Below are 15,729 nucleotides of genomic sequence, written 5' to 3' on the forward strand. Positions count from 1 at the left end.
AGCAAAGAAGACTTGAAATAGAACGTAAAGAAAAAGTTCTGTTGGAAAAGGAACTATCAGCCATAAGAATAGAAGAAAGGTTTGCTGGACGATTACTACTGGCCTGGTATGAAAGCTGATGTAAAGCACCACATAGAATCTTGCCATCCCTGCCAGGTAACTGGTAAACCAAATCAGAAAATACCTCCAGCACCATTAGTTCCTATTACAGTACCTAATTCTCCTTTTGAAAAGGTAATTGTAGATTGTGTTGGTCCACTTCCCAAAACTAAGAAACAAAATGAGTACATTTTAACCTTGTTGTGTCCAACTACTAGATTTCCTTTAGCCGTACCTATAAAAAACATATCTGCTAGAACAATAATTGTTAATCTTCTTAAAATATTCACCATTTTTGGTTTTCCAAAAGAGCTTCAGTGTGATCAGGGGACAAACTTCACTAGTGATTTGTTTAAGCAAACTTTAAAGCAGTTAAACATCTCTCATATTTTTGCTTCAGCTTATCACCCTCAGACTAATGGAGCCCTCGAACGAGTACACCAGACCATTAAAAACCTCCTGCGCAAGTACATTTGTGAAACTGGACGAGACTGGGATGAAGACCTGGATCTGCTTATGTATGTACTTAGGAGTACACCTAATGAATCGACTGGAATTTCTCCCTTCGAGATGATGTTTGGCCGCAGACCTAGGACAAACCTTAGTATGGTAAAAGAAAACATCCTAAGAGGTACTTACAAAGACCAGCAAGTAAGTATTCCGCAATACCTCCAAAGTCTTAAGGTTAAATTTGACCATGTTTATGAATTTGCCAATCTGAATTTAACTAACAGTCAGATTCGAATGAAAAACCATTATGATAAAAAGGCCAAAATTAGAACTTTCAAAGTAGGAGATGATGTACTTGTATATCGACCAGTTCCAGGAGCTCCATTGAGAGAAAAATTTATGGGTCCGTATAAAATCACTAAAAGGGTCTCTAAAACAACTTATGCAATTGAAACTCCAGATAAAAGGAAGCCTAGCCAGTTAGTGCACATTAATCTTATAAAACCATACCAATCTGCAAAGATTTCTCCACAGGTAGTTCACCTGATAAGTAGAGAGACTGATCACTCCACTCACAACTCGAGGATAACTACTCCCATCGAGACTTCTCCTACCCCGAAAAACATAGTACCCGAGGCAGTTGATAATGATAAACTTTTAGCTCCTCTTGAGCCAGACGAAGAAGAAACTTTGGCTCATAATCATATTTTGTCATGGAAAGATGCTAGTAATTCACAGATTCTTTCTTTGCTTTCACAGTATCTTGGTCATCTTCCTAAGGTGGAAAGGGAAGAATTAGAGGCTGTTCTGAAGTCTTATCCTGCAATATGTTCAGACACTCCTGGTTGCTGTACCTTGGTGCAACATGATATTGTGCTAGAACCAAACGCCAATCCCGTTCGTCAACCTTTTTATCGGGTGTCCCATCGTTTATTACCAGCCTTGAAGGCTGAGGTTGAGTATTTACTAAAACTAGATTTGGCTGCACCAAGTAAGTCTCCCTGGGCATCGCCTTGTATTTTAGTAAAAAAGCCTAACAATTCCTATCGCGTGTGTACGGATTATAGAAGGGTTAATTCTGTAACGGTCAAGGATGCTTATCCATTACCTAGAATTGCGGATATTATTGACTCTGTGAGTAATTCTAAATACCTTACCCAGATTGATCTCTTAAAGGGTTATTATCAAATTAAATTAACAGATAGGACAAGAGAGATATCAGCCTTTATAACACCTTTTGGTCTCTTTGAATACAGAGTTTTGCCATTTGGGATGACTAATGCTCCAGCTACATTCCAAAGGATGGTCCATGAAGTTACACGTGGTTTGGAGGGTGTGTATGTCTATTTGGATGACATCGTAATTGCTAGTATCTCCTGGGACGAACATCTCAAGATCTTAAGAGAACTCTTCAAAAGACTCCTGGAAGCTAACCTAGTTATTAATTTAGCCAAGAGTTCATTTGGTAAGGCAAAAGTTACATACCTAGGACATGTCATTGGCAGTGGCTCCATATTACCCAAGGATACTAATGTAAAGGCTATAACTTCATTCCCCACTCCTAGTGATAAAAAAGAACTCAAAACTTTCTTAGGTATGGTGTCATATTATTCAAAGTTTTGTCCTAATTTTTCCATCATAACTTCTCCTCTACATGTATTGACATCCAGCAAAGTAAGGTTTCACTGGACACAGGATCACGATAAGGCCTTCCGGCAGCTAAAGTTATTCATGACTTCATCTCCTTTGTTGCAAGCGCCTAATCTTACTAAACCTTTTTTTATACAGGTCGATGCTTGTAATACTGGATTTGGTGGTGTCCTACTGCAAGAAATCAATGGGACCAGTACTTTTCCTCCTTTGTTGGAACATCTGCTGCCAGTATCTTATTACTCAGGAGCGTTCAAAGGCGCTCAACTAGGATGGCCTACCATCGAGAAAGAATTATATAGTCTTGTTGCAACTGTCCTTCATTTTCGTCCATATCTGGAAGGAGCTGCACGTGTCGTCATTTACACAGACCACAAACCCCTTACCTTCCTCGAAAGGGCAAAGCTTAACAACAAGAAACTTCTTCGATGGTCATACATCTTGTCGTCTTACAACATTGAGATCCACAGCATTCGAGGATCAAACAACACCATCGCCGACGCATTATCACGTCTTGGACAGAAAACCACAATTCACTAAATTTGTCAATAAGATTGTCATAATTTCATTCCTAACAGGGGGGAACTATAATAACCCTCCTATCATTATTTAGCATTTCTAATTACACCTATTATTGTGTATAACTTTAGCGCCATCTATTGATTGCTGATCGTAGCGGACAGCATGAATGAAATTACCTTTTGTTATTTTTACGTATGTAATCCTTGGAAATGTTTACTTCCAAGCTCTTTCAAGTTAATACTTTTGAGTTCGTTATCCGGTGGCTAATTCTTCACTTGCTTATAGTGTTTATTAAGTGGTTATTTGTTATTATTTTGTTATATATTTATAGTGATTTAAAATAAGTAAAGTCTGTTTAATTTTAACTTTAATTTGATCATTCTCCTAATATATCTACTATACCTACATGAAGTGTTGCCCTCATTACTGAGAATTTATGAATGAATAGTCAAGTGGAAAGCAGAAGTTGTGACAAATTGGGGGCCTGTGTCCGGGATGTAGTTACGTATGTGTTACGCTTACGCTCGATCTTGACGGATTGTGAAATTCATTTTGTTGTTTCTCTAAAATGATGGACAACATGAGTGTAGTGTATTAGTGATATTTTGCTAGTTTATAACTGACCACCACCGGATAGTGTTCTCCAGCGCGCTCACACTTTCACCTAGAGAATGTCGTGTTGCTACACGTCATCTTAAGCATACATCGAGATTTTGGAGGACGTGCAGGCAGGGTAATGGCATCCTAGAATTCGTCATTCTTTTAACCCTCGACTCTGTTGACTACCATCGCTTAGCGATATCTTCATAGTCGCCCCAACTTCTCGAGGTGCTTCGAGGCATTCAAAACCTCATCATAAGGAATTGAAAGATTCCTTCCTTAGGAACTTCTGCTCCTCTTACTCAGGGTACGACCTTCGCTCTTTCAAGGATTTCGGCTGGATATTGTTACGACCACGTGGTCAAGAACTTCGTTCCACCTCGATGGATATTTAAAGGTTTATTCCTTGTTCAGGTAACTGTTGTTACTTCCAATTATTTACTTCATTATAAATATTTTATTCAAGATTGTTAGTGGTTTTGCATTATTGGTGAACCAAGTTTTCTGATTGGCATGGATTATTAAAGCCTTGTTCATTTAAGTGAATTTCTGTACATAGTAGGACTTAAGGATTAAGGAAATTCCTCTGGTTTGTGAGTGCCTTCGCACCATAAATCCATGAATGCCCTGACGTTTTTAAGTCTTATAGCTTGTGTATAGTAGTAATATAATTTCCAGTGATATTTTCCATTTTATCAATAGTGAGAGATGCCTTTTGATCTTGAGAAATTTTTAGGTGCACCCAGGGAGCACCTAAATACACTACAGGAAGCTAAAAAGGACCAGCTTCGCCAAATAGCTGTAAGGGCTAGAATATCTGTAGGTCATGCTGTGGTGAAAGCTGAACTATTGGGAAAGATATTAGATTTCCTGATAAATAGTGGTAACATAACTGAAGAAGAGGCTATTCCCTTAAGGCCTTTAACACTTGAACGAGGTGCTGCTCGTACTGTTACTGTAACTGAAGACCCAGAGATAGTGAAATTGAAACTCCAACTTGAACTGCAGCAGTTAACACTAGAAGCTGAACAAAAAAGGCTTGAAGCTGCAAATGCCGCAGTAGAAACTGAGCAAAAAAGACTTGAAATAGAACGTAAAGAAAAAGTTCTGTTGGAAAAGGAACTATCAGCCATAAGAATAGAGGAAAGGTTGGCAGAAAAACAGCTACCCGATGCTTTTGACCTTAGTAAAGCACGCAAACTCCTGCCTGTCTTCGATGAAAAAGATCCTGATGTTTTTTTCATTACTTTTGAAAACACTGCAACGTCTCTCAACTGGCCTAGAGACCAATATGTTCTCTTAATCAGAAACTCCTTCAAAGGAAAAGCTGCATATGTGGCAGCACAACTTGTCCAAGAAAGGGATTATGAAATCTTTAAAACTGCCATATTAGATGCTTATAGTGTTACAGCAGAAGGGTATAGACAAGTCTTCAGACAAACTTTGAAGAACCAAGCTCAAACCTATCTAGAGTTTTTCACATTGAAGTTGAAGCAGTTTAATAAATGGATAGATAAGGAACAAATAACTACTTTAGAACAATTAAAGAATTTAATAGTTTTAGAAGAATTCCTGAGGCGTATTCCAGCTAATGTGGCAATGTTTATTAGAGAAAAACAAGAAAAAGATGGCAAAAGGGCTGCCCTATTAGCTGATGATTACCATCTCATTCATAAACTTAAACCACATTCGTCCTCACCTTCATCTTCCCCACAGGTTTGTACTTTTTGTAAGAAAGAAGGTCATCATATTAAAGACTGTCCTAGTCCCAAATGCAAAGCATCTCATGGTAAGGCTTCTCCTAATGCTTTTTCACAAGGACCCAAATCAGGGAATACTGCAAATAAAACGACTCTTCACTGTGCTCAACCTCTATCAGACTTTACAGCATTTACATATCCTGGTAAAGTAAATGATATTCCCGTGCAAAAAAGTTATCTATACAGGAAATTTTAGTAATAAAACTCAAACAAAATAAAACTCTTAAATTTAATTAAAGGTTTCAGAATAGTTTTTTTTTTTATTTAGGTTAAATATTTCTAAATTTCTTGAAAGGATGTTCGGTTTGGGTAACTATAAAAATCGTTTGAGAGTATCCTTAGGAGGACCGACCTTGTGTCAAAGGGTAACGACAAGGGGGTGAAAGTTTCGGTCCTTCCCAATTTCCCGCAACTTCAAGAGAGCCCTGAAGAAAAACAAACAAACATTCTATTACCCCCTAATAATAAACTTAAATAGTAACGACAAGGGGGTAACAACTGCAAAAACCTAAATTAGCATAAACACATCTCGAAAAATAAAATAAAGAATTAGAGTTAAAGGATCCTTCAAAAACTTATATTTATATATAGGAACATTATTTAGCATTTCTAATTACACCTATTATTGTGTATAACTTTAGCGCCATCTATTGATTGCTGATCGTAGCGGACAGCATGAATGAAATTACCTTTTGTTATTTTTACGTATGTAATCCTTGGAAATGTTTACTTCCAAGCTCTTTCAAGTTAATACTTTTGAGTTCGTTATCCGGTGGCTAATTCTTCACTTGCTTATAGTGTTTATTAAGTGGTTATTTGTTATTATTTTGTTATATATTTATAGTGATTTAAAATAAGTAAAGTCTGTTTAATTTTAACTTTAATTTGATCATTCTCCTAATATATCTACTATACCTACATGAAGTGTTGCCCTCATTACTGAGAATTTATGAATGAATAGTCAAGTGGAAAGCAGAAGTTGTGACAAATTGGGGGCCTGTGTCCGGGATGTAGTTACGTATGTGTTACGCTTACGCTCGATCTTGACGGATTGTGAAATTCATTTTGTTGTTTCTCTTAAAATGATGGACAACATGAGTGTAGTGTATTAGTGATATTTTGCTAGTTTATAACTGACCACCACCGGATAGTGTTCTCCAGCGCGCTCACACTTTCACCTAGAGAATGTCGTGTTGCTACACGTCATCTTAAGCATACATCGAGATTTTGGAGGACGTGCAGGCAGGGTAATGGCATCCTAGAATTCGTCATTCTTTTAACCCTCGACTCTGTTGACTACCATCGCTTAGCGATATCTTCATAGTCGCCCCAACTTCTCGAGGTGCTTCGAGGCATTCAAAACCTCATCATAAGGAATTGAAAGATTCCTTCCTTAGGAACTTCTGCTCCTCTTACTCAGGGTACGACCTTCGCTCTTTCAAGGATTTCGGCTGGATATTGTTACGACCACGTGGTCAAGAACTTCGTTCCACCTCGATGGATATTTAAAGGTTTATTCCTTGTTCAGGTAACTGTTGTTACTTCCAATTATTTACTTCATTATAAATATTTTATTCAAGATTGTTAGTGGTTTTGCATTATTGGTGAACCAAGTTTTCTGATTGGCATGGATTATTAAAGCCTTGTTCATTTAAGTGAATTTCTGTACATAGTAGGACTTAAGGATTAAGGAAATTCCTCTGGTTTGTGAGTGCCTTCGCACCATAAATCCATGAATGCCCTGACGTTTTTAAGTCTTATAGCTTGTGTTTTAAGTGAATTTCTGTACATAGTAGGACTTAAGGATTAAGGAAATTCCTCTGGTTTGTGAGTGCCTTCGCACCATAAATCCATGAATGCCCTGACGTTTTTAAGTCTTATAGCTTGTGTATAGTAGTAATATAATTTCCAGTGATATTTTCCATTTTATCAATAGTGAGAGATGCCTTTTGATCTTGAGAAATTTTTAGGTGCACCCAGGGAGCACCTAAATACACTACAGGAAGCTAAAAAGGACCAGCTTCGCCAAATAGCTGTAAGGGCTAGAATATCTGTAGGTCATGCTGTGGTGAAAGCTGAACTATTGGGAAAGATATTAGATTTCCTGATAAATAGTGGTAACATAACTGAAGAAGAGGCTATTCCCTTAAGGCCTTTAACACTTGAACGAGGTGCTGCTCGTACTGTTACTATAACTGAAGACCCAGAGATAGTGAAATTGAAACTCCAACTTGAACTGCAGCAGTTAACACTAGAAGCTGAACAAAAAAGGCTTGAAGCTGCAAATGCCGCAGTAGAAACTGAGCAAAGAAGACTTGAAATAGAACGTAAAGAAAAAGTTCTGTTGGAAAAGGAACTATCAGCCATAAGAATAGAGGAAAGGTTGGCAGAAAAACAGCTACCCGATGCTTTTGACCTTAGTAAAGCACGCAAACTCCTGCCTGTCTTCGATGAAAAAGATCCTGATGTTTTTTTCATTACTTTTGAAAACACTGCAACGTCTCTCAACTGGCCTAGAGACCAATATGTTCTCTTAATCAGAAACTCCTTCAAAGGAAAAGCTGCATATGTGGCAGCACAACTTGTCCAAGAAAGGGATTATGAAATCTTTAAAACTGCCATATTAGATGCTTATAGTGTTACAGCAGAAGGGTATAGACAAGTCTTCAGACAAACTTTGAAGAACCAAGCTCAAACCTATCTAGAGTTTTTCACATTGAAGTTGAAGCAGTTTAATAAATGGATAGATAAGGAACAAATAACTACTTTAGAACAATTAAAGAATTTAATAGTTTTAGAAGAATCCCTGAGGCGTATTCCAGCTAATGTGGCAATGTTTATTAGAGAAAAACAAGAAAAAGATGGCAAAAGGGCTGCCCTATTAGCTGATGATTACCATCTCATTCATAAACTTAAACCACATTCGTCCTCACCTTCATCTTCCCCACAGGTTTGTACTTTTTGTAAGAAAGAAGGTCATCATATTAAAGACTGTCCTAGTCCCAAATGCAAAGCATCTCATGGTAAGGCTTCTCCTAATGCTTTTTCACAAGGACCCAAATCAGGGAATACTGCAAATAAAACGACTCTTCACTGTGCTCAACCTCTATCAGACTTTACAGCATTTACATATCCTGGTAAAGTAAATGATATTCCCGTGCAAAAAAGTTATCTATACAGGAAATTTTAGTAATAAAACTCAAACAAAATAAAACTCTTAAATTTAATTAAAGGTTTCAGAATAGTTTTTTTTTATTTAGGTTAAATATTTCTAAATTTCTTGAAAGGATGTTCGGTTTGGGTAACTATAAAAATCGTTTGAGAGTATCCTTAGGAGGACCGACCTTGTGTCAAAGGGTAACGACAAGGGGGTGAAAGTTTCGGTCCTTCCCAATTTCCCGCAACTTCAAGAGAGCCCTGAAGAAAAACAAACAAACATTCTATTACCCCCTAGTAATAAACTTAAATAGTAACGACAAGGGGGTAACAACTGCAAAAACCTAAATTAGCATAAACACATCTCGAAAAATAAAATAAAGAATTAGAGTTAAAGGATCCTTCAAAAACTTATATTTATATATAGGAACATTATTTAGCATTTCTAATTACACCTATTATTGTGTATAACTTTAGCGCCATCTATTGATTGCTGATCGTAGCGGACAGCATGAATGAAATTACCTTTTGTTATTTTTACGTATGTAATCCTTGGAAATGTTTACTTCCAAGCTCTTTCAAGTTAATACTTTTGAGTTCGTTATCCGGTGGCTAATTCTTCACTTGCTTATAGTGTTTATTAAGTGGTTATTTGTTATTATTTTGTTATATATTTATAGTGATTTAAAATAAGTAAAGTCTGTTTAATTTTAACTTTAATTTGATCATTCTCCTAATATATCTACTATACCTACATGAAGTGTTGCCCTCATTACTGAGAATTTATGAATGAATAGTCAAGTGGAAAGCAGAAGTTGTGACAAATTGGGGGCCTGTGTCCGGGATGTAGTTACGTATGTGTTACGCTTACGCTCGATCTTGACGGATTGTGAAATTCATTTTGTTGTTTCTCTAAAATGATGGACAACATGAGTGTAGTGTATTAGTGATATTTTGCTAGTTTATAACTGACCACCACCGGATAGTGTTCTCCAGCGCGCTCACACTTTCACCTAGAGAATGTCGTGTTGCTACACGTCATCTTAAGCATACATCGAGATTTTGGAGGACGTGCAGGCAGGGTAATGGCATCCTAGAATTCGTCATTCTTTTAACCCTCGACTCTGTTGACTACCATCGCTTAGCGATATCTTCATAGTCGCCCCAACTTCTCGAGGTGCTTCGAGGCATTCAAAACCTCATCATAAGGAATTGAAAGATTCCTTCCTTAGGAACTTCTGCTCCTCTTACTCAGGGTACGACCTTCGCTCTTTCAAGGATTTCGGCTGGATATTGTTACGACCACGTGGTCAAGAACTTCGTTCCACCTCGATGGATATTTAAAGGTTTATTCCTTGTTCAGGTAACTGTTGTTACTTCCAATTATTTACTTCATTATAAATATTTTATTCAAGATTGTTAGTGGTTTTGCATTATTGGTGAACCAAGTTTTCTGATTGGCATGGATTATTAAAGCCTTGTTCATTTAAGTGAATTTCTGTACATAGTAGGACTTAAGGATTAAGGAAATTCCTCTGGTTTGTGAGTGCCTTCGCACCATAAATCCATGAATGCCCTGACGTTTTTAAGTCTTATAGCTTGTGTATAGTAGTAATATAATTTCCAGTGATATTTTCCATTTTATCAATAGTGAGAGATGCCTTTTGATCTTGAGAAATTTTTAGGTGCACCCAGGGAGCACCTAAATACACTACAGGAAGCTAAAAAGGACCAGCTTCGCCAAATAGCTGTAAGGGCTAGAATATCTGTAGGTCATGCTGTGGTGAAAGCTGAACTATTGGGAAAGATATTAGATTTCCTGATAAATAGTGGTAACATAACTGAAGAAGAGGCTATTCCCTTAAGGCCTTTAACACTTGAACGAGGTGCTGCTCGTACTGTTACTATAACTGAAGACCCAGAGATAGTGAAATTGAAACTCCAACTTGAACTGCAGCAGTTAACACTAGAAGCTGAACAAAAAAGGCTTGAAGCTGCAAATGCCGCAGTAGAAACTGAGCAAAGAAGACTTGAAATAGAACGTAAAGAAAAAGTTCTGTTGGAAAAGGAACTATCAGCCATAAGAATAGAGGAAAGGTTGGCAGAAAAACAGCTACCCGATGCTTTTGACCTTAGTAAAGCACGCAAACTCCTGCCTGTCTTCGATGAAAAAGATCCTGATGTTTTTTTCATTACTTTTGAAAACACTGCAACGTCTCTCAACTGGCCTAGAGACCAATATGTTCTCTTAATCAGAAACTCCTTCAAAGGAAAAGCTGCATATGTGGCAGCACAACTTGTCCAAGAAAGGGATTATGAAATCTTTAAAACTGCCATATTAGATGCTTATAGTGTTACAGCAGAAGGGTATAGACAAGTCTTCAGACAAACTTTGAAGAACCAAGCTCAAACCTATCTAGAGTTTTTCACATTGAAGTTGAAGCAGTTTAATAAATGGATAGATAAGGAACAAATAACTACTTTAGAACAATTAAAGAATTTAATAGTTTTAGAAGAATTCCTGAGGCGTATTCCAGCTAATGTGGCAATGTTTATTAGAGAAAAACAAGAAAAAGATGGCAAAAGGGCTGCCCTATTAGCTGATGATTACCATCTCATTCATAAACTTAAACCACATTCGTCCTCACCTTCATCTTCCCCACAGGTTTGTACTTTTTGTAAGAAAGAAGGTCATCATATTAAAGACTGTCCTAGTCCCAAATGCAAAGCATCTCATGGTAAGGCTTCTCCTAATGCTTTTTCACAAGGACCCAAATCAGGGAATACTGCAAATAAAACAACTCTTCACTGTGCTCAACCTCTATCAGACTTTACAGCATTTACATATCCTGGTAAAGTAAATGATATTCCCGTGCAAATTTTGAGAGATACAGGGTCATCTCAAACTATCATTAGCTCAAAGTTAAAAGATTTAGCTAAACCAACAGATCAGTATGTAACTGTGTCAGATTTGACTTGTCAAAAGGTTTTACCTATTGTACAGATTTCTCTTGATTGTCCTTATTTTAAAGGTTCAACTAATGTCGCCTTGTTGGATTCTGACCTGCCTTGCAAGAACATAGACATGATACTTGGTAATGACTTGGCTCAATCTAACGGTACTCCTAGTCTTATCATTACGCAGCCTGAAGTAGTGATCGAAAAGGCTTGCAAAGAGCTTTCTCCGGTGGTAGAGCTTCCCTGCCAAGTAGTCACCAGGTCTACAACCTCAACTTCTAGCGACACTGAACACACAGGTAAGGTGGATCAAAGTACCTTAGGTGAAAAAGTCCTTGCTGATCTTGTTGATATTCCCTCAGATGAATTTGTAGAGTATCAAAGGTCTGATGATAGTTTGAAAGAATACTTTGATAAAGTAAAAGATGACGTTGATGAAAGTAAGTTACCATATTTTTATCTTGATAATAACATCCTTATGAGACGTTATAGACCTTTGAAGATTGCAGGACAAAATTCCTGGCATGATAGTTACCAGCTTGTAGTTCCTTCTAATCTTCGTGCAGCCTTATTGGATCTTGCTCATTCAGCAGAGTCTCATCTAGGCATTTCCAAAACCTATAAGCGTTTGCTGGACGATTACTACTGGCCTGGTATGAAAGCTGATGTAAAGCACCACATAGAATCTTGCCATCCCTGCCAGGTAACTGGTAAACCAAATCAGAAAATACCTCCAGCACCATTAGTTCCTATTACAGTACCTAATTCTCCTTTTGAAAAGGTAATTGTAGATTGTGTTGGTCCACTTCCCAAAACTAAGAAACAAAATGAGTACATTTTAACCTTGTTGTGTCCAACTACTAGATTTCCTTTAGCCGTACCTATAAAAAACATATCTGCTAGAACAATAATTGTTAATCTTCTTAAAATATTCACCATTTTTGGTTTTCCAAAAGAGCTTCAGTGTGATCAGGGGACAAACTTCACTAGTGATTTGTTTAAGCAAACTTTAAAGCAGTTAAACATCTCTCATATTTTTGCTTCAGCTTATCACCCTCAGACTAATGGAGCCCTCGAACGAGTACACCAGACCATTAAAAACCTCCTGCGCAAGTACATTTGTGAAACTGGACGAGACTGGGATGAAGACCTGGATCTGCTTATGTATGTACTTAGGAGTACACCTAATGAATCGACTGGAATTTCTCCCTTCGAGATGATGTTTGGCCGCAGACCTAGGACAAACCTTAGTATGGTAAAAGAAAACATCCTAAGAGGTACTTACAAAGACCAGCAAGTAAGTATTCCGCAATACCTCCAAAGTCTTAAGGTTAAATTTGACCATGTTTATGAATTTGCCAATCTGAATTTAACTAACAGTCAGATTCGAATGAAAAACCATTACGATAAAAAGGCCAAAATTAGAACTTGTAAAGTAGGAGATGATGTACTTGTATATCGACCAGTTCCAGGAGCTCCATTGAGAGAAAAATTTATGGGTCCGTATAAAATCACTAAAAGGGTCTCTAAAACAACTTATGCAATTGAAACTCCAGATAAAAGGAAGCCTAGCCAGTTAGTGCACATTAATCTTATAAAACCATACCAATCTGCAAAGATTTCTCCACAGGCAGTTCACCTGATAAGTAGAGAGACTGATCACTCCACTCACAACTCGAGGATAACTACTCCCATCGAGACTTCTCCTACCCCTAAAAACATAGTACCCGAGGCAGTTGATAATGATAAACTTTTAGCTCCTCTTGAGCCAGACGAAGAAGAAACTTTGGCTCATAATCATATTTTGTCATGGAAAGATGCTAGTAATTCACAGATTCTTTCTTTGCTTTCACAGTATCTTGGTCATCTTCCTAGGGTGGAAAGGGAAGAATTAGAGGCTGTTCTGAAGTCTTATCCTGCAATATGTTCAGACACTCCTGGTTGCTGTACCTTGGTGCAACATGATATTGTGCTAGAACCAAACGCCAATCCCGTTCGTCAACCTTTTTATCGGGTGTCCCATCGTTTATTACCAGCCTTGAAGGCTGAGGTTGAGTATTTACTAAAACTAGATTTGGCTGCACCAAGTAAGTCTCCCTGGGCATCGCCTTGTATTTTAGTTAAAAAGCCTAACAATTCCTATCGTATGTGTACAGATTATAGAAGGGTTAATTCTGTAACGGTCAAGGATGCTTATCCATTACCTAGAATTGCGGATATTATTGACTCTGTGAGTAATTCTAAATACCTTACCCAGATTGATCTCTTAAAGGGTTATTATCAAATTAAATTAACAGATAGGACAAGAGAGATATCAGCCTTTATAACACCTTTTGGTCTCTTTGAATACAGAGTTTTGCCATTTGGGATGACTAATGCTCCAGCTACATTCCAAAGGATGGTCCATGAAGTTACACGTGGTTTGGAGGGTGTGTATGTCTATTTGGATGACATCGTAATTGCTAGTATCTCCTGGGACGAACATCTCAAGATCTTAAGAGAACTCTTCAAAAGACTCCTGGAAGCTAACCTAGTTATTAATTTAGCCAAGAGTTCATTTGGTAAGGCAAAAGTTACATACCTAGGACATGTCATTGGCAGTGGCTCCATATTACCCAAGGATACTAATGTAAAGGCTATAACTTCATTCCCCACTCCTAGTGATAAAAAAGAACTCAAAACTTTCTTAGGTATGGTGTCATATTATTCAAAGTTTTGTCCTAATTTTTCCATCATAACTTCTCCTCTACATGTATTGACATCCAGCAAAGTAAGGTTTCACTGGACACAGGATCACGATAAGGCCTTCCGGCAGCTAAAGTTATTCATGACTTCATCTCCTTTGTTGCAAGCGCCTAATCTTACTAAACCTTTTTTTATACAGGTCGATGCTTGTAATACTGGATTTGGTGGTGTCCTACTGCAAGAAATCAATGGGACCAGTACTTTTCCTCCTTTGTTGGAACATCTGCTGCCAGTATCTTATTACTCAGGAGCGTTCAAAGGCGCTCAACTAGGATGGCCTACCATCGAGAAAGAATTATATAGTCTTGTTGCAACTGTCCTTCATTTTCGTCCATATCTGGAAGGAGCTGCACGTGTCGTCATTTACACAGACCACAAACCCCTTACCTTCCTCGAAAGGGCAAAGCTTAACAACAAGAAACTTCTTCGATGGTCATACATCTTGTCGTCTTACAACATTGAGATCCACAGCATTCGAGGATCAAACAACACCATCGCCGACGCATTATCACGTCTTGGACAGAAAACCACAATTCACTAAATTTGTCAATAAGATTGTCATAATTTCATTCCTAACAGGGGGGAACTATAATAACCCTCCTATCATTATTTAGCATTTCTAATTACACCTATTATTGTGTATAACTTTAACGCCATCTATTGATTGCTGATCGTAGCGGACAGCATGAATGAAATTACCTTTTGTTATTTTTACGTATGTAATCCTTGGAAATGTTTACTTCCAAGCTCTTTCAAGTTAATACTTTTGAGTTCGTTATCCGGTGGCTAATTCTTCACTTGCTTATAGTGTTTATTAAGTGGTTATTTGTTATTATTTTGTTATATATTTATAGTGATTTAAAATAAGTAAATTCTGTTTAATTTTAACTTTAATTTGATCATTCTCCTAATATATCTACTATACCTACATGAAGTGTTGCCCTCATTACTGAGAATTTATGAATGAATAGTCAAGTGGAAAGCAGAAGTTGTGACAATATATATATATATATATATATATACATGTATATATATATATATATATGTGTGTGTGTGTATGTATATATATACATATATATGTGTGTATATATATGAACATATATATATATATATATATATATATATATATATATATATATATATATATATATATATATACTGTATATATTCCTTGAATGCGATAACGTTAGTTATGTCATTGTGTTTCCTACAGGAATCCTCTTAGTATTTCCTCAGCTTCAAGTTTTGATACGTAAGCCTTTGGTGGTTGGCTTAAATGCTTAGCTTAATTGCCTGGCCTGATAATACTTGGCTTAAATGCTTGGCCTAATTAATCAGCGTTAATTACCCCAATTTAAAGAAGCAAACGAAATATGAAGATTCCTATGGGAAACACATTGACGTCACTAAGACTATCGCCTTCAGTGAAAATAACTGTCCCCCAAAAGCATATGGGGTTATGTTAAAGATGTCGTGTATCGAACACAGATACGGGATATCACCGATCTCCAGCAAATAAACATGGATGTCATTATCCTCATTTACACGTTGATCTGTTCATTTGCTTTTCTAATATTTTTTTTTCTAAATTGCTAAGAGACTTTATAGACATGCGCATATATATACATATATATATATATATATATATATATATATATATATATATATATATATATATATATATATATATATGTACATGGTGAAATAAAATTGTTTTATAATATTACTCATGTCTTTCTTGATATATTCAATACAACTCATTCTCTTGATCAGTAAAAAAATAAAAATC

General features: G+C 36.9%; 1 protein-coding gene across 1 annotated transcript; it reads left to right on the forward strand.

Annotated features, from left to right (window-relative positions):
* The first annotated feature begins 9,753 nt into the window (after positions 1 to 9,753).
* On the forward strand, positions 9,754 to 14,535 carry LOC137651238 (uncharacterized). Its single transcript, XM_068384463.1, has 2 exons — positions 9,754 to 11,494; positions 12,242 to 14,535. Exons 1-2 carry the CDS (start codon positions 9,895 to 9,897, stop codon positions 14,479 to 14,481), a joined length of 3,840 nt encoding a protein of 1,279 aa, XP_068240564.1. The 5' UTR covers positions 9,754 to 9,894; the 3' UTR covers positions 14,482 to 14,535.
* Positions 14,536 to 15,729: the final 1,194 nt, after the last annotated feature.

The sequence above is a fragment of the Palaemon carinicauda genome, chromosome 12 (assembly GCF_036898095.1).
Source record: "Palaemon carinicauda isolate YSFRI2023 chromosome 12, ASM3689809v2, whole genome shotgun sequence".
Taxonomy (NCBI): domain Eukaryota; kingdom Metazoa; phylum Arthropoda; class Malacostraca; order Decapoda; family Palaemonidae; genus Palaemon; species Palaemon carinicauda.